General features: G+C 50.6%; 1 protein-coding gene across 20 annotated transcripts in view; it reads left to right on the forward strand.

Annotated features, from left to right (window-relative positions):
- Positions 1-19,693, forward strand: part of Zmynd8 (zinc finger MYND-type containing 8) — a 95,440-nt gene extending 75,747 nt beyond the window's left edge. For 10 of the 20 annotated variants that reach the window (XM_087910990.1, XM_087910985.1, XM_087910989.1 and 7 more), the window contains 9 exons: positions 121-519; positions 2,728-2,918; positions 5,796-5,876; positions 7,850-7,928; positions 8,725-8,964; positions 9,895-10,055; positions 10,886-10,952; positions 16,773-16,856; positions 18,175-19,693. In XM_087910990.1, the coding sequence (XP_087767116.1) occupies positions 121-519; positions 2,728-2,918; positions 5,796-5,876; positions 7,850-7,928; positions 8,725-8,964; positions 9,895-10,055; positions 10,886-10,952; positions 16,773-16,856; positions 18,175-18,323 (1,451 nt within the window). In that variant the 3' untranslated portion in view covers positions 18,324-19,693. The remainder of the gene's footprint in view (positions 1-120; positions 520-2,727; positions 2,919-5,795; positions 5,877-7,849; positions 7,929-8,724; positions 8,965-9,894; positions 10,056-10,885; positions 10,953-16,772; positions 16,857-18,174) is intronic. The other 10 variants (XM_087910997.1, XM_087911000.1, XM_087910993.1 and 7 more) reach the window with 3 other exon arrangements.
- Positions 19,694-21,637: the final 1,944 nt, after the last annotated feature.

Consider the following 21,637-nt stretch of genomic DNA (forward strand, 5'->3'; position numbering starts at 1 on the left):
AGGAGTACTCTGAATTCCTTCGGTAGTCTGCCTATACTGGGTTTGACCCAGAACTGGCCAGTGGTGTGAAGTCCAATCCAGTTTCTGCTTGTTTCCATGCCTGCCTGGCCGCACCTATAGGTAAACCGCCACTGTCTACCACGGCTGGCAATCAGTCTCCCCCAGAGACGCCAGTGCTCACCCGCTCGGCCACCCAAGCACCTGCGGCGGGCGTAACCGTGGCCGCCACCACCAGCACCATGTCTACCGTCACAGTCACAGCACCAGCCACCGCCGTCACAGGGAGCCCCGTGAAGAAGCAGAGACCGCTGTTACCGAAGGAGACTGCCCCGGCCGTGCAGCGGGTCGTGTGGAACTCATCAAGTAAGTTTCAAACGTCCTCCCAAAGGTGGCATATGCAGAAGATACAGCGCCAGCAGCAGCAACAGCAGCAGCAGCAGCAGAGCCAGCAGCAGAGCCAGCAGCAGCAACCTCACTCTTCCCAGGGGACAAGATATCAGACCAGACAGGCTGTGAAAGGTACCTCGCCCCCTTCTGTTCTCTGTGGCGCCCACCCCCTTTTTGCCACATCAACAGGAGACAAACCACCCTTGTTTAATTTTTTCCCCCCCGATTCCTATGTGTCATTGCGGGCCTTACCCATCTCATATGGTGTTATTATTATTATTTTTAAACTGGCTTGCTATTTACTATTCACTTGGATTTTTGTTTTATTTAAGATGTTTATTTTTCCATTTTATAGATGATACACAAGTCTCCTCCTTCTGGAGGGGACAGAATACGCATGTAGAACTTTGAATGCTAAATGTGGGCCCATTCACTGTCCATGTCATTGCTCACCCTTCTGTGACAATCATGAGTAATTACGAAAATCCTTTCCCAGTGCATGCATATACATATGTTTTGATATGTTTTATACCATATACCATTAAATATTACTTCTTTTCTTTTTTTTAAGCAAAAATGGTACCATTCTTGATTTTTTTTTTCCCCCTCCCACCCATCAGCATGTTTTAGAGGTCTGTCTGTGTCTTATTCTTTTGGACTGCTGCATAGTATTCCCGGATTTATTGAAAACATCCCCCTGCTAGTAGACATTTAGAATGCTTTCAGGTTTTTCCCCCGTATAAGCTATGCTGCAATGAATATATCTTTGTGTAATATGTCTTGTGAGCGAATGAACCCCTAGTCCTTTATGGGGGGGGGGAAGTTTGTAGAGTATGCAAAGCAGGTAGGTAATGAAGGTTCCTTTAAAGAAGCTAGTGCTCCCTTCCATGTAGAAGGTGAGCCAGCCTCACTGCAACCACAGCTGCATGGTCGACTCTCCCCTCAGGGCTGGAGGCCTATCCCTGGCCTACAGCTGATGGGCTAAACCCATTTTGTGGGTCTGGACAGCATCAGTGAACCCAGATTCGGGAGCAATAATCTGGACCCGGTTCCTTCTGGGAGAGGAACTTCTTCCACACCCACCCTTTCTCCGATGCTCCCCACCATCCAAGCTCGCCCCAGTGAGGAACTGGTGTGAGGCCCGTCCCAGGGACACCTACAGGGATTCAAGACCCCATGGGTGGAGAAAGCCTGAAGAACTGCACAGGTCAAGACTGAGCTAGGTTGATGCTGGGCATAGAAGCTTGTGGAGCCAGCTTGAAATTGGGACCGCCCCTTGTTGGATTCTGTCTCTATAGAGGCTGCCCTGCCAGTGGGGATAGGTGGGCACAGCACTCAGACCGGGTGGCAGTAGAGTCCTCAGCTTTCAGATAGTTGGTCCTGTGTTGGATTTGATAAAGTTTACTTCAGCTGGTAAGGGCTGGTTTTAACCAGCAGTACACTGCCGCCCCGTGAAGTGTCTGGGACAGATTCTACCACGGGCCTTGTGGTCAGCTGGGCCACACTTTGATGGTAAAGCACTCCTGCACCGCCCGTTCATTAATATGGCTAAGCATTGGTTTTGATCACCATGGCATACCGCACTTCTAGCCACAGTGGCAGGGACTGAATCCAGTGAGCTGTGATCCTGTTTTGCCACCTCGTAGAGTGGTAGGTGTTGATTTTAATGGCTACTGTGCTGTTGGACTTTGGAAGTAATGGGGGTAGAACGCCAAGGCCCTGGGTTTAGTTCCCCAAACTGCAAACCTCCAAAAGTGTCAAGAACTGAGATTTTAACAACTGATGGAATATTCCTCCCCTCCATGAAAGTGGTGGGGAGTGGCTTTAATTAATAGAACCCGGTACTGTCGCCGTGAGAAAGGAGCCCAACAGGACCTGTGCAGGGGTAGCTGGCAGGGAGCAGCTGAGAGAAAGGGAATTTAAACATTGTAATGAGAACAGAAGGGTTTGTGTGTGAAGTGGTCTGGTTTTGCCCATGGGCGGCCAGACTCTTACCATCTCCTAGAGATGGAGAGGCCGTGGCCCCATATCTTCAGACATTGGCTGTGTCCACCTGTAAGTGTTTTGGTGACCTGGCTCTTTGAGGCTGGATTACATCACCTGAACTGTACCGCCTTGAGCTCTCAGAGATGCTTGCCTTCGCTCAAGACTTTGTAGTCGAAGGTTAGGGCCCTACTCAAGCAAAGAGTGCAAGGCTCCAGCGTGGTCAAGGTGAGACACTGGCATTTGTAGTTCAAAACCTGGCTTTTGTTGCACAAAGAGTTCCCTTTCTTACCCCCGCTATGTGCCGGGGTGCACTTTCTCACATAGGTAGGGTGACTGAACCCTTTGCTTTTGTAGCTGTCCAGCAGAAGGAGGTCACCCAGAGCCCATCGACTTCCACCATCACGCTGGTGACCAGCACTCAGCCGGCAGCTCTGGTCAGCAGTTCCGGCTCCGCAAGCACCCTGGCGTCTGCCATCAATGCCGACCTGCCCATCGCCACCGCCTCAGCCGACGTGGCCGCAGATATTGCCAAGTACACCAGCAAAGTGAGTGGGTGGTGCGTGGCTGTGGGGGGCTTCTTGGGGCCAGGACCTTGGTGGTTTGCTCAAAGGCTAAGTTGCTGGCTTTGCGGGAGGGTCTTTAAGGCTGGTCTTGCATTTGGGTTTCGAGTTAGTTCATCTATTTCTTATTTTTTCATAAGCTGACAGTGGTCAAAGCTAGGGTTTGGAGCAGACCATGCAATATCCTACCGTCAAGTTGTCTTCCCAGTGTTATTCTTCTTTATCTTGAGACAGGGTCCTCCTCTGTAACCGAGGCTGGCAGATATGCTGCCATGCCCTGCCCGCCTTAGGTTAATTCTTGCTTTCTCCTGGGGAGATGTGAACAGATGTCTGTTTAATGCCACAAAAGGCACCAATGACAGACCAGAGAAACAGTCCCCGCTTAGTGGACCTGTGAGTTTATAAGGGCTAGGCGTAGGACTGGGAGTGATTCAGGCCTAGCTGCATCATTCCAAAGATGGCAAGGATGAAGAAGTCGCCTCCCTGGACTCTGATGCTCACCTGGCAGGTGGTGAAGCTGTGGAAGTCTCTCCCCAGTTTTATATACCCTCCATACAGCGCCAGGGTACTGGGCCAGTCTTAACTGCGAGAGGGCTGGGTTTAAAGTGCCTACGATGCAGGCACAGTGTATCACCGCATCTCCAGCTGCTCATTCAGGACAGATGTGAAAGTACTGGAGTGAGACACTGTCCTGTGAACAGCTGACCGAGGGCCTGCTTGCTGGGAGAAGGCATGTGGAGCCAAAGTGAGAGACTTCAGTATGGCACCAGCAAGGTGAGATGCCAGGAACCAGGCGGGACTGGGCTTCCTGGGTCCTCCACGCAAGCCATTCACTCTCTAGGTAGGACACAGTCCTTGCTGGTGGCCTGGCAGGCAGGATTGTGGACTTGACCCAGTCCCTCGTAACTGTGGTCAAGGCTTGTATGATCATGGCACACGGAGACTTCTGCATGGCCTGCAGGTAGATAAGTGACAGTGACCCCAGGGTTCCAGCTGCCCTGGTGATTGGCAGGAATGACGCCTGGGGAGGGAGGCACTTGATCCATCTCGGCCAAGCTAGTGCACGCTGGCCAGTTGCTTGCTCATTGGACTTATTGCTGCCGGTAATTTCATAGCTAATGAGAACTACTTTCCTATTTAGTAAATTACTGTGTGAGCAAGAACGGTTTGTGTTTTCGCTAATGAGGAAATGTAATTAGTGAGTAAGCAGTTCAAGTTATAGAGGGGCAGGTGAGGTGAAAAGGGTGGAGAACAGTCTTTCTCCGGGTTATTATTGGAGGGAGCTTGTTTATTTATTTATCTGTTTATTTTTATTGGCACAGAGTTTTGCTGTGTAGCTCAACCTGGTCTCCAGTCCTTTGTAAACCTCCAGTCCTGGCCTCCTGAGTACTAGATTATAGGTGTGAACCAATCTGCCCAGCTTGGAGTTTTTTCTTTTCAAAACAAATTTCATATGTATGCGTGTTTTGCCTGTATGCAGAGTTAGGGTAAGGTAGAGGTTTAGCACACCCACCCCTTGTGAAACTCTTTTCCTCGCAGATCAGAAGAAGGGATCAGATCTCTTGGAATGTGAGTTAACAGCCGTTGGAAGCCACTATGTGGGAGCTGGGACTCGAACCCAGGCTCTGGAAGAGCAGTCAGTGCTTTACCCACTAAACCATCTCCAGCCCCGTGCTAGTCGTGCATAAGTCTTAGGTTAAAAATTCCTTTACTGGGATGGCAGTAGAAATGTAAAATTCTGGATGGTGAAGGAAATCTAAGGTTTCTATTTCCTGATCACTGTTTCTCGCTAGTGCTTGTGACAGAGTCCCATGGGACCTAGAGAAACCAGAGTGCACACCTAAATGACACGGCCCTGCCCACTCTTCTGTTGGTGAAGCAGGCATTGTCGGAGCTGGGGAGATGCTCTCAGGATTAAGCACTCGCCTGTAAGGGTCTGGTCTGTTCCTGTGTGTACCTCCAGCACTCCACACCAGAGCCAGAGTACTCAGAACAAGTAGGACAGCTAAGTTACCGCAAATCGGCGAGATGCGAGTTCAGTTGTGACATTCTCAGCATACACACTCACGGTGTGCACACTGCACACATCCACGTGGGGGGAGGTTGTGTGACAGATGTAGCTCTGAGTGGACTGATGTAAGGAGGGGGCTCACAATTGCCCACCCACTCTGTTGCCACCCACCACTGATTGGGCCAAGCTGTTCATTTACAAAAGGGGAGACTGTTTACTTACATACAGATGGACAAACTGAGGCCTGCAGGGTGGCTCTGCCACAGCTCCTGTGACCATTTGAATCCTGTCACCCTCTGCAAAGGCTCTTCTAACAGCCAAGATGAAGAATGGCTTGTTTGGGGAGATATTGTCTTTGCAATTGTAAAACTGAACATGACGACATTTTGGTGGGGGACAACTGATGAATATCCTGTCCTGGGGAGGCCTTTGAAGGCCTTTGTGTATTTGGGCAAAGGGGCGTCTTTATTAAAGTCGGCCTTTGCTGTGTTTATAAGTTAGAGTCAGCTAAGCATCGTGTTAGTGATAGGTTGGCTTGACTATTCAGTTTTCTCTCTCTCTTTTAAGATTTTTGTTTTGTTTTTTGAGACAGGGTTTCTCTGTGTAGCCCTGGCTGTCTACTCGCTCTGTAGACCAGACTGTCGGTCATTTAGTCGCCTCCTTTGGCTTTCACCTCTGGATGCTAGGAGTCCTTCCCTGCTGTCAGCCATCTTGACAGACTAAAGCGCCCAGGCCCTGGGAAGGACCCTGTACTCCTGACTTCAGTTTGCATTGCTGTCACCTGCCGAAAGCCACAGAGAAACCCCCCCCCCCCACACACACACATAAGGCTTCTGTTTTTATCTTTTCAGATGATGGATGCCATAAAAGGGACAATGACAGAAATCTACAATGATCTCTCCAAAAACACCACCGGAAGCACAATAGCTGAGGTTAGTGGCTCCTGGGGAACCCCCAGCAGTTTGGGGCTCGAGCCAGGGCCATGGCAAACTGGACTGGAACCCCCTGGGGGCACTGGCTCCAGGCACATGGCTTGCTCCTTGGCTGTGAGCATCAGTGGGGTGGGGCGGTTCATTAAGCAGGTGGCTAGGGAGACTAGTCCTGCTTCCTGCCTACATCCTGTTAGATCAGTGGGACTGGACTGCAGCTTTGGTTTGTGTGTGATCAGTCCTATAGTTAGTTTCTCCATTCCCCTGACCTTTTTTTGAACTCCCCCCACCCCCACCCCACACTCCCAGGGGTTTCTTTTTGTAGCAGTTCTGGCTGCCCTGGTACATGCTCTGTAGACCAGACTGGCCTTGAACTCAGGGAGACCAGAGTGCTAGGATTAAAGGCGTGTGCCACTGCCTGGTTTGAGGACAATTCTTGTGTAAGAATTTGTGTAGCAGAGGCGCTGTAGCTCTATGAGCAAAGACAGACAGTAGCTAAACGGTTGAACTAGTTACTCACGAAGTCACCTCTTATAATTAGATCATGAAGCATCCTCGTATTCAAAGGCAAACACAAAAAATCATCCCTGTACCTCTCAGAGACCACTCAGAGAGTGACCACCTGCTAGTATCTGTGCGCACAGCACAGTTCTGGTAGTGGCCTGGTGGCCTGTATTCAACCATCAGGTGACACACAGGGAGCAGGGTTATTTGAGGCCACTGGAGATGGTGCTAAGGGTGAGAATGAATCCCAAGCAGAAACATTGGCCTTTGAGACAGGGTTTTCTTAAAGGCGACACATGGGACAGTGCGAATAGAAAGGCTTATGAGAGACCCTGAAGAAATCAGTGGAGATTTCGGAAGAAACAGGCATGGTGCATGGTGCATGGGGGTGTCCCTGTGTATGGTCTAATTATGACCCTCTGTGATCACACTGACTGTGTTAGTCAACAAACAGAAATTGCCTCTCTGTCCCCAGTGGGGTAGGAACAGGGAGTTAGGATTTCACTGGTATTCCTGGCTGGCCTTGAACTCACTGATTTCAAATAAACTTGCCTCAACCTCCTGAGAGCTGGGATTAAAGGCCACTACACTCACCCCTTTCTGTTCATTTTGACCATTTGTGTGTGGTTGATGTTCTGGTCCACGCGTCCCTACTGAAACCTCGGATCCAGGCTTTGCTAGGATGATCACACCCTTTCAGCCCCCCATCCCTGCTGTATTACGTGAGGCTGTTCACTCACTCGGTTGCTCAGGGGGCATCCTCTGTAGGCTGGAGGGCATGGAGCGGCCACTGGCTCTCTGTCCCCTCCCAAGTCAGCAGTGCTGCACTACTGTGACAACCCAGAATGGCACCAGGCATTATCACTGTCATGTGTAGGCAGGTTGCCCTGGTGGGAGCCACCATAGTAGTTTGGGTTTATTTTTCCCTTCCAAATGAGTGGCCCCAAATTTATCCCTCCTAGATCCTTTTGGTCTTCAGAGATACAAATTTGGGATGTCAAGCGTGATACATGAGACACTGGAACTGTGTGGGGCGGGGTGGGGGTAGGAGTGGGTTAGAGGGGTCCGTTTGCTTCCCAGGGTCAAACTCAGGTCATCAGGTTTGGCACCAGGTTCCCTTATGGGCCAGGTTCTCTCAGTAGCCCTGTTTTCATGTGGTTTAAAGAATCATGATGCTTATTAAATTTTTGATGTACTATTTGGTTTTACCTCTTACAAAATTTTGTGGGCGGGGGCTTGATCTACTTGCTTTGGCTTTCAGAACCAGGACATTCAAGGGTCTGTGTGTCTTGGTCTGTGTGTGTGTGTGTGTGTGTGTGTGAATGTGACTCCTTCCTTCCTACCACATGACCCACGACCTGAGCTCTGAGACAGTGGCCGCAGAGCCAGGCTGCCAGGCAGAGCTCGGGGACAGACCTGAGGGGGACCAGCTGCCACGGATGGCGTCTTAGGCTCTGGTGTCCTCCCTGCAGATTCGAAGGCTGAGGATCGAGATTGAGAAGCTGCAGTGGCTGCACCAGCAGGAGCTTGCCGAGATGAAGCACAACCTGGGTGAGTCCCAGACAGCCGGAGCCACTGGCTGATTTGAGACCAGGCCCAGATGCGAATAGGGCTACAGTAGACTGTTCCTGAAGTTGGGGAGAGCACAGTCCTCAGGAATCTGGGGGTGCGGGTGCAGATCACTCGTAGGGATCTTGGCCATAAGTTCCTTTACCAGCTTGGTGGCCCTTTTCTTGTCTTTTTAATTCAAGAAGAGCTTGTGAGGCTTTGAGGGTCATTCAATTTACATTCTGTGTAAGGTTTACTGTAAATGTTAATTCTGCCTGCAGTAGAAGCAGAGGAATCTTCTGGGAATGGGTGGTTTGATAGTTGTCCCATTAGCATAGTGATCAACCACATTGTTCCCTGGCAGGGTCATTCAGTGTCTCAAGGCAAGCTGTGTTCACATGCCTTTGCTATCTGTATTATCTGTGCCTCAGTTTCCTCGTCTGAGCTTATCCTTCCGGAGTATGATACTGTGTATGTTACTAGTCTAAAGTGCTTAGAACCATTTGATTGACAGATAAAAATAAATTGAGAGCTAATGAGTATCAGTTGAAATTGTGTGAAGAGCTTGCGGAATCCCTGCAAGTTGAAGTTTCTCGGGGTGACATCACTGGGGCTCCGGTTACCTACATACCCGGCAAGTTGCTGACAGTGTGACAGGTCATCAGACTTGAACGATGAATGTCCCAGCTGAATGACTGGCCCAGGGTCACCACACTAGATCGGGCCAGTGAACCTAGGGGTTTGATGCCCAGCGTGCTGTGCTGGGTCGGGTGACGTAGCTGGTGTCCTCCTCCTCCAGAGCTGACCATGGCAGAGATGCGGCAGAGCTTGGAGCAGGAGCGGGATCGGCTCATTGCCGAGGTGAAGAAGCAGCTGGAGCTGGAGAAGCAGCAGGCAGTAGATGAGACCAAGAAGAAGCAGTGGTGTGCCAACTGCAAGAAGGAGGCCATCTTCTACTGCTGCTGGAACACCAGCTACTGCGACTACCCCTGTCAGCAGGCCCACTGGCCCGAGCACATGAAGTCCTGTACCCAGTCAGGTATTGACGGGGCACCTGCCAGGGAGGCTGCGGGGTGGGCTTTTGCCAAGTATGCCTGCCAACGACTGTGACCTCTGATACACAAGAGATGCAGTCATGGGGTTACACGTCAGATCTGCCACAGGCTCTGCCGTCTCCAACAGCCGGCATGGCAGAGCTTTTGACCAGGTGATCTGGCCCCAAAAGTCAGTGGCATTGGGATCCTCTGTTCTTTGTGGTAATAATAATCCATAGCCTTAAACCGGATGCAGTGTTTGTTGGCTGGGAACTAACTGATTCGCTACTGCCACGAGAGTCATCATCTCCTGGGCCTGGAGCCCCCAGGCATTTTTAGTGTTTTTAAATTGTATGGCTAGAATTTATGGTGACTCTGGGATATTTACAGCCATATTTGGCGATGTGCTATGGTGGGAGGGCATGGCTCCATGTGGCTTCTTTATGGTGAGGTCTGTGTCTTTAATTCCTCCATGCTTTTCTATTCACCCGGAAGCTCTGTGCCCCTCTCAAAGGATGCCAGTCTCTGTCACTCTCCCTCAGAATTAAGGTCACTGGGCTGAGGCAGATCTAAGCCTAAATGAAGACCAGAGCTCCCTTGAGGAGCAGGGGTGTCACAGCCTGGCTCCACACAAGCTTCCTTTGCTTGGAGAACAAGTCCTCCTCAGCAAAATGATTAAAAACTTGAATTGCTAAGTACTAAAAGATCTGTTTTCGAATGAAGTTGGGAGCTCTGGCTTTTGGAGACCATGGCCCATGCTAGATCTCTAGGCGGGGGCTGGGGAAGATGGAACCTGGTGGGGTCAGGTAAGGTCCAAGCCGTGGGGTCCTCGAGGTGTGACACAGGTTTTAAAGCTGGGCTCCAAGTGAACCCTGAAACCATCACACATGGCTTGAAGCATCCTCGTGAGCTCTCTCATCCTCATTGGTCCCTAGCTACTGCCCCTCAGCAGGAAGCAGATGCTGAGGCGAGCACAGACACAGGGAATAAGTCATCCCAGAGCAGCGGCTCCTCCAATGCACAGCCGGCACCGTCAGAAACGACCAGCGCCTCCAAAGAGAAGGAGACATCGGCGGAGAAGGGCAAGGACAGCTCGGTGAGGACCCACTCTGTATCTGCCACCCCTGAATGGTCCTGGCGATCTAGGCTCTTTCTGGCCAGTATGCCCTAGATTCCAATGACATACAAGAATGTGGAAAGCCTGGGTAATGTTGGGGGGGGCTTCAGCTGTTCTGTAGGGTCCCTCAAAATTCAGAAGGGGGCGCTTACTAAGACCTTTTGCAGAGGTGAAATCTATGTCCCTTCCACTGAGCCTGGAAGCCACCGGCCACCTGTCACTGTGGAGGGCTAGATATTTGGCTGATGTGACCAAGGATCTGCTTATTTTAAAATCACTTGAGATTTTAAGTGTCCCCTGTGGTCCAGCGTGACGGCACCGGACCACAGGGACACAGCTGCTTGCTGTCCGTGGGGTATATGATAACAGTTGAATAAACAGGCTTTATTTTATTTTACATCATTGCTTACTGTGTATTTCAGGAGACCAAATCATTAGATGGTCAGTCAAAATCCTATTGATGTCACAGACAGTGTGTCACCTGTTAAGTGACTAACATGAAATTAACAACAAATTGTTTTGGGCAGTATATACCTTCTTTGCAGACAGATAATGGGTAGGTCTATGTTTGAAGCTTTGGAAGCAGTCAGTGTTCTCGGAGCAAAGACAGTAGGGATTAATGGAGCATCATTCAAATGCCTTGATCTGGCCTTTTTCATCTGAGCATAAGATGTGTGGTCTTCCATCTGTTCTTGTCTGGTCGCCAGGTAGAGGCTTCTTAGGGTATCTTGGTTGGAGGGGAGTAGTGAGCCCTCCCATGATTCCCTGAGAGTCTGTGGTCCCATCTTTTTATTTGTTTTTATTTCTAGACCCTGGATCTTTCTGGCTCCAGAGAGACGCCCTCCTCCATTCTGTTGGGTTCCAACCAAGGCTCTGGTATGTTGCCCCCTGGTGGGCAGATGGTGTTTTATATTTCACTTGGTCCAGTTGCGGGGAGTCAAAGACTTGGGATCTTTTGGGGTACCTTGGATGGGTTTGAGTGGGGGGTGTGGCTAGGCAAGGTGTTATACGGGTGTTGGTCACCTGTGTATGTTGTGTTTACTGAGAGCACCCTTCTCTGGGACACAGGGTCTGAGGTCCTCAGGCCATGTTTGATTCATGGAGACCCCAAGCCTTTAGTGATGAAGATGGTGATGAGTAAGGCCTCCCCTGGGGTCCCCTGCTAGCCGTTGTGAGCATCTTCTCTTGTGGAGTTTGAGCTACTTTTCCTTCCTGTGAGTCTTGGGTATCTTTTCCCACCTTCTGAGCTTGTTCCAGAGTTTAGAGCCATGACTTACTTCTCAACAACAGTTTTGGTCAAATGGAGGCTCTCTCCTGTCTTGGCTCTAAGATCTTTCTGCTGATTTTCTTTAGCTGAAAACCAAAAGTTAATGTTTTATTTCCGCACAGTGAGTGTAGACAGAGGAAGGTTTCTAAAGGAGGTGGCTTGGAGGAGTTGGAGGAAGATATAAACTCACTAACTTCGTTGGTTTGGGGTATTTTGGGTTTTTTGTTGTTGTTGTTGTTGTTTTGTTTTTGTTTTTACTTTTTGAGGCAAGGTTTCTTTGTGACACCCTGGCTGTCTTGGGACTTGCTCTGTAGACCAGGCTAGCCTTGAACTCAGAGATCTGCCTGCCTCTGCCTCCTGAGTGCTGGGATTAAAGGCCTGTGTTTTTTTTTTTTTGTTTTTTTGTTTTTTTTTTTTGTAAAACTTGAAAATTTGGAATGGGATTGAATTGAAGGCTGCTGGTGGACAAAGCAGCCCCTCCCCCCACTATGTCCTTCAGTTCGCCCTCTTCTGAGCTCAGAGGGCTCTGTCATTCTGCTATGTCATTAACATCAAAATCATTTTGAATTCTGGTCTTTGGTCTCCTGATCCTCCTGCCTCAGCCTCCTTGGTGCTGGGGTAAGGGGCCTGTGCTGTGCCTCTTTGCCGGCCTTGAGCTTTGCTCCTCACAAAGACAAATTGGACGGTGTTCTAGCTGTTTGGTGTCTTAGTATGGAACACTTTTAAAATCATGTTTGAAGAGTCGCCGTAATGGATTTTCTACTTTTTAGTGGTGATAGTTAAATAAAAATAAAGTGAAATAAAAGCAGTCATGGAGGCACACGCCTCAAATTCCAGCACTCAGGAGGCAGAGGCAGACAGATCTCTGTGAGGTCGAGGCCAGCCTGGTCTACAGAGTTGAAGCTGTCTCCAATATAAACACAAATAAGCCCATTGAATTAAGATAAAGAGGATTGAAGTTAGAACTCTGGGATGCTTGGGGGGGGAGGGGGTTAGAATTGTGAAGTGACAGTTAGGGGTGACCTTGGGTCTCTGCTGGGGATCCACTAGAGGATTCTTCCCCTGACTGTCCTATGCTCTGCCCTCGAGGCCAGGGCAGCTGTGTGCTCCCTGACAGCTTTGCCAAGTCACAGACCCAACAGAGCCTCGTGCATGGCAGTGTGCCAGCAAACCCTGGTTTGCAGGAGTGGCTGCCTGCTTGGGCCCTGGGGTTCCCTTTGCTGACCCCTGACCTGGAGCATCTTGGGTCAGAGGGAGTGGGGAAAATAACTCTGAGTGGAGAGGAGGCCTTCGTCCAGTGGGCGTTGGGAGGGGGTGATAAGCAGAACCCCAAGGAGGCACTGCTTTGCCGTGTCACGTTGTCCCTGGCCTCTCTGAGAAAGCAGCTGCTGGGATTCTCAGAGTTCACAGGACTCGACTTAGACACCCAGGTTGCTCAGCTGGTGATGTCAGGGCCGGGGCATCTATGCAGGCGTTCCTTCCATAGATTGCCAGATGCAGTGGGTAGCCCCCACAAAGTTGCTGTCAATGGAAGCCAGAGGTGGTTGCCCAGGCTGTCCTGGGTGACCTTGGTTTGTCCAATCCCAGCACTCCTTCCTGTCCCTCCCTGCCTCCAGCTGTGTCTCCCTGGCCCTCCTTCCTATCAGAAGCCCTGACAATGGAACCCAGGCTCCCAGGCTCCTGTTTCCTCATCATGCACACCTGGAAAAAACCCAGCTTTCCCTGTTTTCCTCAGCGTCACCTGAGCCCCCAGAGCTCAGTGGGAGGACACCTCCTGTGGGAACAAACTCCTCCCATGACAGACAGTCTCGGTCACCCCGGCACAGTTCCTCACCTGCTTGGCCACCTTATTAGGTCCCTAACATGACTCCCTGATTCCCTTCTCCATAATAGCAGCTTCTCAAGTTCTTGCTCCCTGTCAGACCTGCCTGGCCCCACTTCCTGTCTCTGCATCCGTTGGAGCCTTGGGCATGGGTGCTGCCCTCTACAGAGGACCAGCATCTCCCTGCCTTGGCCAGCCGGGGTGACCTCCTGCACCTGCCCTGCCCTTCTGTTCCTGTCCTTGGTAGCTGAGCTGTCCCTCTCAGATATTCCCCTGCATTTTCACGGTCCTTCCTCCACTCCACACCCCACATTTCCGATAGAAAAATTCCACAAGAGCTATGGTCAGGTCTGTGTTTTCCATCCTGAAAATAGGTATCAGACCCTTGAGCTCATGTGACTGAGGAATGGGATTGGATTAATTTATTTTTTTATTTAGATAATTGAAATAGTAATTCTCTTAGCTTATGGATTGAGCAGTGTAGTAATAAGGAACGGCGGGCTGTGTTCCCGCCACCCTGCTAGCTTTACCCAAAATAATTATGCGGAAACTGTATTCTTTTAAACACTGCCTGGCCCGTTATCTGTAGCTTCTTATTTGCTAACTCTCATATCTTGACTCAACCCATTTCTAATAATCTGTGTAGCACCATGAGGTCGTGGCTTACCAGGAAAGATTCTAACCTGCATCCATCTTGGGTCACGGAATCATGGCGTCTGCCTCATTGTCTTCTTTCCAGCATTTTGTTCTGTCTACTCCACCCACCTATGTTCTGACCTATCAGGCCAAGCAGTTTTCTTTATTAATTAGCCAATGAAAGCAACAAATAGAAATAAGACTCACCTACATCAGAGCAGCACAACTTGAAAGCTATTGACTCAGCTTTCCCTGCCTAGGCAAAGCCCCTCCCTGGTACCCTGCCTCCACCATCTCCCTTCTCACAGCCCAGGTGCCCCAGGCCCTCTCTCGGTGCCCTGCCTCCACCATCTCCGTTTTCACGGTCCTCCGCTATCTTAGTTGGCTTCTATTTTGGCATGTCCCTATTACCTCCAGATGAAGCCGTTCACCCAGCTGTAGTGGCACAGGCCTTTAACCCCAGCGCTCAGGAGGCAGAGGCAGGCCTGGTCTACATAATGAGCTGCAGGTCCGCCTGAACTACATGGTGAGATGCCATCTTGGAAAAAAAAAACTGAAGGGGCATTGACAAGCAAGGGCATATGAAAGTCTAAATGTTGTGAGTTTTATTGTTATTATAATTCTCTTTTCTCTTAAAGTTCTGAGCGCGGATGCCGTGCTCGGGAGAACCCTCACAGACTGGCCTATGCTAGACTGGTGCTTTCCTCTCTGCGCCCCAACCTAGCCGGCGTTTGCTGTCTCTGGCAGTGTCCAGACAGGTGGAGATTTCCAAACAAGCCTGGTCTTGAGTCTAGGGTAAAGAACGAGGCAGGGGCCATGGAGAGGTGGCTCAGTGGGTACGAACACGAAGGCCTGGGTTCTCCACCCATGTGAAATGCCTGGCGAGAGAGCACGCGCCTGTAATTCCAGTGCCACAGCCCAGAGATCTCTGAGACTCACTGGCCAGGCACCAACTTTAGTGAGAGACCCCGTCTTTAAAGCAACCTCACAAATAAATAAATAGAGATGGAGAAATGATTGAGGAAGGCGCTCGTTATCCCTGGCCTCCGCATTCACATGTACCCCCACTTTCCCACTTCTCACCCCCACAAACTCCTTAAGAGCAGGATGAAGAGGAGGGTAGGGGAACTTCCTGGCAGTGAGTGCTGGGAGGTCGGGAGCAAGCACTGTGCAGAAAATAGCCTGAAGCCTCCTTGGTTTCCTCTCTCCCCACCGACACCACCTGTGCGGAGGGCACCTATCAGAACAGGACGGTCACTCACTTTGCTCCTGGGTCTTTTAAAAGACTTATTTATTATGCATGCAGTGTGCCTCCTGCATGTCTGCCTGCAGGCCAGGAGAGGACACCAGATCTCATTATAGGTGGTTGTGAGCCACCCAGTGATTGTTGGGAATTGAACTTAAGACCACTAGAAGAACAGTCAGTGCTCTTAACCTCCGAGCCACCTCAGCAGACCCTGCTCCTCTCTCTTGACACATCAGTTAGTGCCAGCTCTCGGTCCCTGGTCGCTGCCGATGACGTATCTTGGAGGAGGGAGGAAGGAAGTGGTCCTGAGCTGTGTGTCTTCCTTTTGGCCTCAGTGTGGGCTGGAGATGTTGGGAGGGGCACCTGGTCCCCAGTAGGTGGACATGGGCTTCTGTTTGTCCTTTAGACTCGATGGCCTTTTGTGTAGTGTTGGGGATTGAGTTCAGGGCCTCATGCATGCTGGGCAAACCATGGAGCCAAATCCCAGCCGCAATTTGTATGTAGAATTGCTTTTAAGCAGAATGTCCTTGCATGTGAGCACAGAGACTCACAGAGCTGGCAAGGTGTCTTCTACCCGGCTCCACGGCCGCGCTGGCCCTTTGGGTCTTCCCCAGACCTGCATTCTGGCTGTCTTTAGACTCTATCTGTGGGCTTCCCCTCCCGCTTCCTGATTTCCAAGATCATTGCTGTATGTGGCCCTACCACCCCCAGCTGGGTGAGCCGACCCTATTCCCGACCCTATTCCCGACCCTATTCCCGATCTCGGGAGAGGCTGTCTTTTCTTGGCCGCTCACCTCCTTCATCACATCCATCCTGCCCCTCTTGTGGCCTGCTGGTACCCAGACTGGGAACGGGCACACTTCGCTGTCTCTTCTCACCTCCTTTCTCTCTGAGTGAAAAGTTGCCCTCACACGGTTCCATTTGCAGGGGCTGCGATGCCACTCGTTGCCTAGGCATGTGGCCTGCCATGGTGGCACTTGCACTTCCTTCCCGTCTTTCTCTTAGCTCCATTTCTCCCCGCTACTGGCGGCATTGGTGGTATAGTGGTGAGCATAGCTGCCTTCCATTTCCCCTACTAAACCCTTTAGGATATTCGTTAGCGTACACACCCCTTCCGCTTGCTGTGGAGCCAAGGCTGGCCTCAAAGTCATGATCCTTCTGCCTCAGCATCCTGAGGGTTGGGATGACAGGTGTATAGCAGTACACTTGGCTTTCCTGAGGATGTGGTTTGTGGATGTCCTTTTATTGTGGCCTAGGTTTGGTCGGCTAGATCCTCCTGGCTGTTGTCCCCTGTTGTCCTCGGTGTGGCACCTTTGCAAGCCTTCCTGTTCTTTACAGATAATCTGCTCTACTGTGTGGTGTCTGCCACCCTCATGCGCCTCTACTCAGCCTCAGTTTCCCTGATAGAATCAGGCTCTTGGCGGAGCTTATGGTTTGGAGAGTTTGGTTCTCAAAATCCAGAAAATCTGTGGCTTGCAAAATGGGTCGCTTTTATGTCCCTGTGTGTCCACTTCCTCCCTGTGGTGCTGTGTCCAGCGACCCTGTTTGTGGTTTGCACACATTTTCAAAAGCCCCAGCCACCGGCGGGCACATCCAGTGTAGTGGCGCACGTGAAGGAAGAGCTAGCCCGTCAGTGACCACGGCGGTGACCACGGTTGTCAGCCCCTGGGGTTGTGTGGAGTTTGAGCGGTGACAGACTCTAAGGGTACCTGTGCTCTTCTTCAGTTAGCAAGAGGTGTGACAAGCAGCCTGCCTATACCCCAACCACCACAGACCACCAGCCGCACCCCAACTACCCAGCCCAGAAGTGTAAGTATGACGCTGTCTCGTGGCAGCTGCTGCAGGGGAGTCATTCCTGGCATGCAGAAGCCTCGTCGTGTGTTTGTGTGTGTCTTCGTGGGCGTGTCCTGTTCTTTGAGTCTTGTCAGTCTTCCTGTCGTCTGTGCCTCTCACCGCCTTTGCAAGCTGCCTTAGGACAGTGTAGGGTTGGCTTTTGGGGGCCTTTGTTTTGTCTTAACCGGATACTGCATCTCCCCTGCCACGGTCGTCCATGTCAGCCAGCATCCTGCACCCAGGCCACTTGAGGCTCAGGCCTACAGACCCTGGGATCTTGAGTTCTGTTTCTTCAGTGTGCCCACTGATCTTGGCTCTCCCCAGAGCTGGAAGGACTTGGTGGTGTGTGACTACAGCTATGGCAGTCCCTCAAAGACATTCTGGAAGATTATAGTGTAACTGCCTGGAGTAGGCCCTCACCTAAGAGGGCCCGTTCTGATTGCCTTTGTCTGTTGGAACACTGCCCCCTTCTGGCTGAATATAAAAGCAACCGGAACATTCTCTGCTCGGGACAGCAACAGCCCCCTGCCATCTCTAAGCTTGACACTCCGAAGCTCTGGAGAGTTGGAGAATCTGGAGCTCAGTGAATGGTTTAAGCAGTTAGGGTTCTTAGTGGACAGCCATTAAGGCTGCCATTGCAGCCACCAGTGCTGCCCATGGATTGGGGCCATTGTCCTCTTCCGAGATAGCTTCCGAGTCTCTTCCTTTAGCTTCCTCTTTGCTTCCTCAGCCACGTACCTAGCTTGATGCCTGTATGTCCTCAAAGCCATCCCGGGTGTCAGTTGGGGTCTGTTTCAGTCACTGACCCCTAGCATGATCCTTACTGGGAGTCTGTGGGTCCGTGTCCAGGTAGGCTTAGCCTTCTCATCTGGTCCTCATTTCTTCTCTTACCATCTCTTCCTGGTTTGAATGTGAGTCTTCTAAAATTAACTAAGAGTCCTGTGAACATCGGTAGACCATGTGCCAGATTCTAAGAGTGCATGGGCCCTGTGATATCATTCAGTCACTTAACAAGGGCAGGGATTCTCCATCAGTGCGACACCACCGCTCACTAACCTTCACTCTGGAAGCGTACCACGTACCACCCTGCTGATCTTCCAGTTAGCCGTGGTTAAAGCCTAAAAATCAGCTGTCCCTCTGCTCTGTATACCTACAGAGAAGGTGTATCAAGGTTGCTGTGGTGCAGCCATGGTGGTTGTACAGCTGGAGGGAGGGAGGTGGCTCCCGACTGCGGGATGAGTTGAGGGAAGGTGAGCAGGGGAATTAAGCTTGCTTTGCTGTCTTTCCTCCACAGACCATTCCCGGAGCAGCAAGACCGGTTTGTGGAGCAGCAGTGAGGAGAAGCGAGGGTCAGCCCGTTCTGAGCACAGTGCAGGGACCAGCACAAAGAACCTCATGCCCAAAGAGTCTCGGGAGTCTCGGTTAGACACCTTCTGGGACTAGGGTGCATTGTGAGCCAGGATGCCTCCCTGTGGGGGGAAACAAACCCAAACAACAGGAAGCAACAGAAACTGGAGAACAGCCACCTTTCAAATTCCCAACACTCAGGCTCTGCCCGTGGGCTTGGCTGCAGGGCAGCGACTTGACTCCATCCCAGCATGGGCCTTGGCTGGGACTGCTGGACCTCATGAGCCCAACACTTTAGGTGTAAGTAGGTACACTTTGTGACGTCACTGACCTAGCCTACCTTTCTTTTTCATATCTATACTGACCTTAACTTATAAGAAGAAAAAAAAGAAAAGCAAGTTATATATAAAAGAAATCTACAACGAAAAGAATGTTTTGCTAATCCAGAGGGCTGGCTAGATAGCTCTCTGGCATCACTGTGGTGTCAGGGCTGGGCCCAGGAATGGCTATTCTCACACAGGTCCTCCTCCTTGGGTATCCAGGGGTTGGGGGGGGGTAGCCACTGTCACCCTGCAGCACACCACGATCAGGGCTCTCAGGCTGTGCTGTCCTGGACCCGCCACACCAAGCCATCGGCCCCTCGCAGCCCCTACAAGACGATGTTATGAAACACAAGGTCGCTGGGCTCCAAGGACACAGAGAGAAGCGTGTGTGTTTGTGGTTTCAGCTATGGCTCCCCAAGGGGCAAGGCAGCTTGCTGTTTACGCAAGGTCCCCATGAGCAATCCCTGCTCCATCGTGGATGCAGACTGGATGCAGACGGCATTCACGTGGGGATGCCCCTTCTCGCTGCCGAGTGCTTTCCATAAACACTCACATAGATTCGTGAAGAGATAACATGTCTCACAAGGAAGGACTCAAAAGCAAGGTGCACGGTGAGGACATGTGAGCCCGCAGATGGAGCATGTATGTATTATTTATATGCTGGAGTTCTACGTTTTTATGTAAGCATGAAACACAGGCAGTGTGAGAGAAAGCCAGGACCAGTCATGCTGTCCCGTTAACGCTACGTCTGCTGTTGTTCCCATTTTGTATGTTGTGTAAAACGAGCATCGATCGAAGCAGCAGGTGATGTGTGTATATGAGAAAAATTAATTGTATATCATTCCAGTACATTCCGTTGTACATTTTAGTCTTCATTTACTTTCTCTTCATTGTTGCTAAGAGAACGCAAGCTGTGCATCGCCCAGCTAGTTTACCCCTACTAGAGAAGAAAGGAGGAAATGCCGGAGGAAAGCAGGAGAGAAAGAACATTCGTGAATTGCAGTTGTCAAAAAACAAAAAAAAAAACAAACAATCTAGCCTAGCTGGCCTTATTTGGGAAGCGTAACTGCTTTTAGCATATGGGAGTATTTTTTCACATTTTCTTTGTATAAAATTTGTATTAAACTTAAATATCTTTTTTGATGATGGTGTTTCTTCATGACTGAGCCAGTGGTCTCTCGCGGTTACAATCTTTTGGGTTCTCTCCTCTCAATGTCCCAGTTTTTTCAGATTCTTCACCTTTCTTCTTCTTTTTTTTTAAATTAAACTTTTGACAAAACAGTTTGATCGTGACAGTCTCCCATGGGTCAGGGTGTGGCTGTGCCAGGTTTGAATGGCCAAGCACAAAAGGAAGGTACCCCTGAGGGTCCTGGGCACCCTATTGGAGTGGCCTGGGCAGGTAATTTCTTACCTGCCGGAGTAGCTGCATTCTTCCTGAGGCAGAGGGCTGGGCCACCAGCATCTCCAGGGCCAGGCTGAAAGCAACCGACCCATCAGCCTTTGGCTCTAGGCCAGATGGTCCCTTTTGGAAGGCTGAAGTTTCCCGTGGTTTTCTGTGTAGGAGCTGAATCTGTGGCCTGGGGTGCATGTGTGCACACACGGTGCCTATGTGTGGGCGTGTGCATGTGTGCACAGATGCTCAGTTGTGTGTCCCAATGGGGTGTGTGTTCTGAAGCGGGGAGGGTTGGTGCTTCCTGCCTGTGTCCCCAGGGGTTAAAGGGTTGTTGAGGGACACCCTCAGGAAGCAGCTTCTGGCCCCTTCTCTCCTTTGTCCTTCATTCCCCATCTCTCAAGCCTTCCACAGAGGAAAAGACTTGAAGAACTGGCTTACTCATGGGTAGAAAAATGGTGGGTTTTTGTTTGTTTGTTTGTTTGTTTGTTTGTTTGTTTGTTTGTCTTTTTAGTGTGAAATTTAGGGCTGGGACTAGTGTTCCATTGGAAGGGTCCTTGCCTAGCGTGCACAAAGCTATGAGTTTGCTCCCCAGCACTCCATAAAACTAGGGGTGGTAGCACATGCCTGCAGTCTCAGCCCTTGGGAGGAGGAGGCAGGAGAACCACAATGTCAAAGTCACCCTTGGCTAGGTAATGAGTTCGAGACCAGCCTGAACTACATGGGACCCTGTCTCAAATAAAAGAGTGAATTAATGAACAATATGAATCTTGATTTTTATCATTTATTCAACTGCCAAGTGCAGTCAAAGGGTTCGTGTATAAAGACCCTTCCATCTACCCTGCTTGTCCAGTGTCCTTGGGTGTCCCTCAGTGTCACGAAGCACTTGACAAACCTTCGGTCCCCTGATTTCACTTAGGATTTCAAGTACAGGTCCAGAAGGTCCTCATTCTTTCTACTCTATCATGTGGACAGTTGTCACTGTCTGTCCCCAGAGTTGCAGCTCAGAGGGCCAGTGTGTGGCAGGTAGGTGGGGGACACAGCTGCAGGCTTCTTGTGACCTGGGATTGGAGAGAGGGTGTTTGATGTGCCATGGGCCCTGTGTGTCACACGGGCTTCTTTATTATTGGAGCAACATCCCAGGCCCCCGGTTAAGTATTTTCAGGTGCCAGACTCTGAATCTGAGCATGAGAAAAGGTCATGAAGGGGCTGAATGCACACAAGTGGCCACAAACCTTCCTTCCTGTTAGCAAGGGGCAGAGGCTAGCTGGCCAAACTGGTTAGTGCACTCCAGTGCTCTCGCCACCTGGTGGCCGTATGCAGAACTGCGGCCCATAGACTGAGGACAGAAAAGTGGGTGGAAAGTGTTCATTCCAGCTCTGCAGTTTGTCAAGCCAAGCATGGGGTACACAGTGATGACCGAAATATGATTGGTCTGTCCCCAGAGAAATAGCATCCTCGCTGGAAACAAATCAACCACATATATCACGTTCTAGGTGGTTCCAGTCGTTGGAGTCATGCCTGATGATGGCCCATATTTTTTTAAAAAGATTTGTTTATTTTATGTGTGAGTGCTCTATCTGCATGTATGCCTGCAATCCAGAAGCAGGCATCAGATCCCATTGCAGAAGGTTGTGAGTCACTGTGGTTGCTGGGAATTGAACTCAGGACCTCTGGAAGAAGAGCCAATGCTCTTA

This window comes from Myodes glareolus, chromosome 10, assembly GCF_982192425.1.
Source record: "Myodes glareolus chromosome 10, mMyoGla1.1, whole genome shotgun sequence".
In the NCBI taxonomy this organism is placed as follows: domain Eukaryota; kingdom Metazoa; phylum Chordata; class Mammalia; order Rodentia; family Cricetidae; genus Myodes; species Myodes glareolus.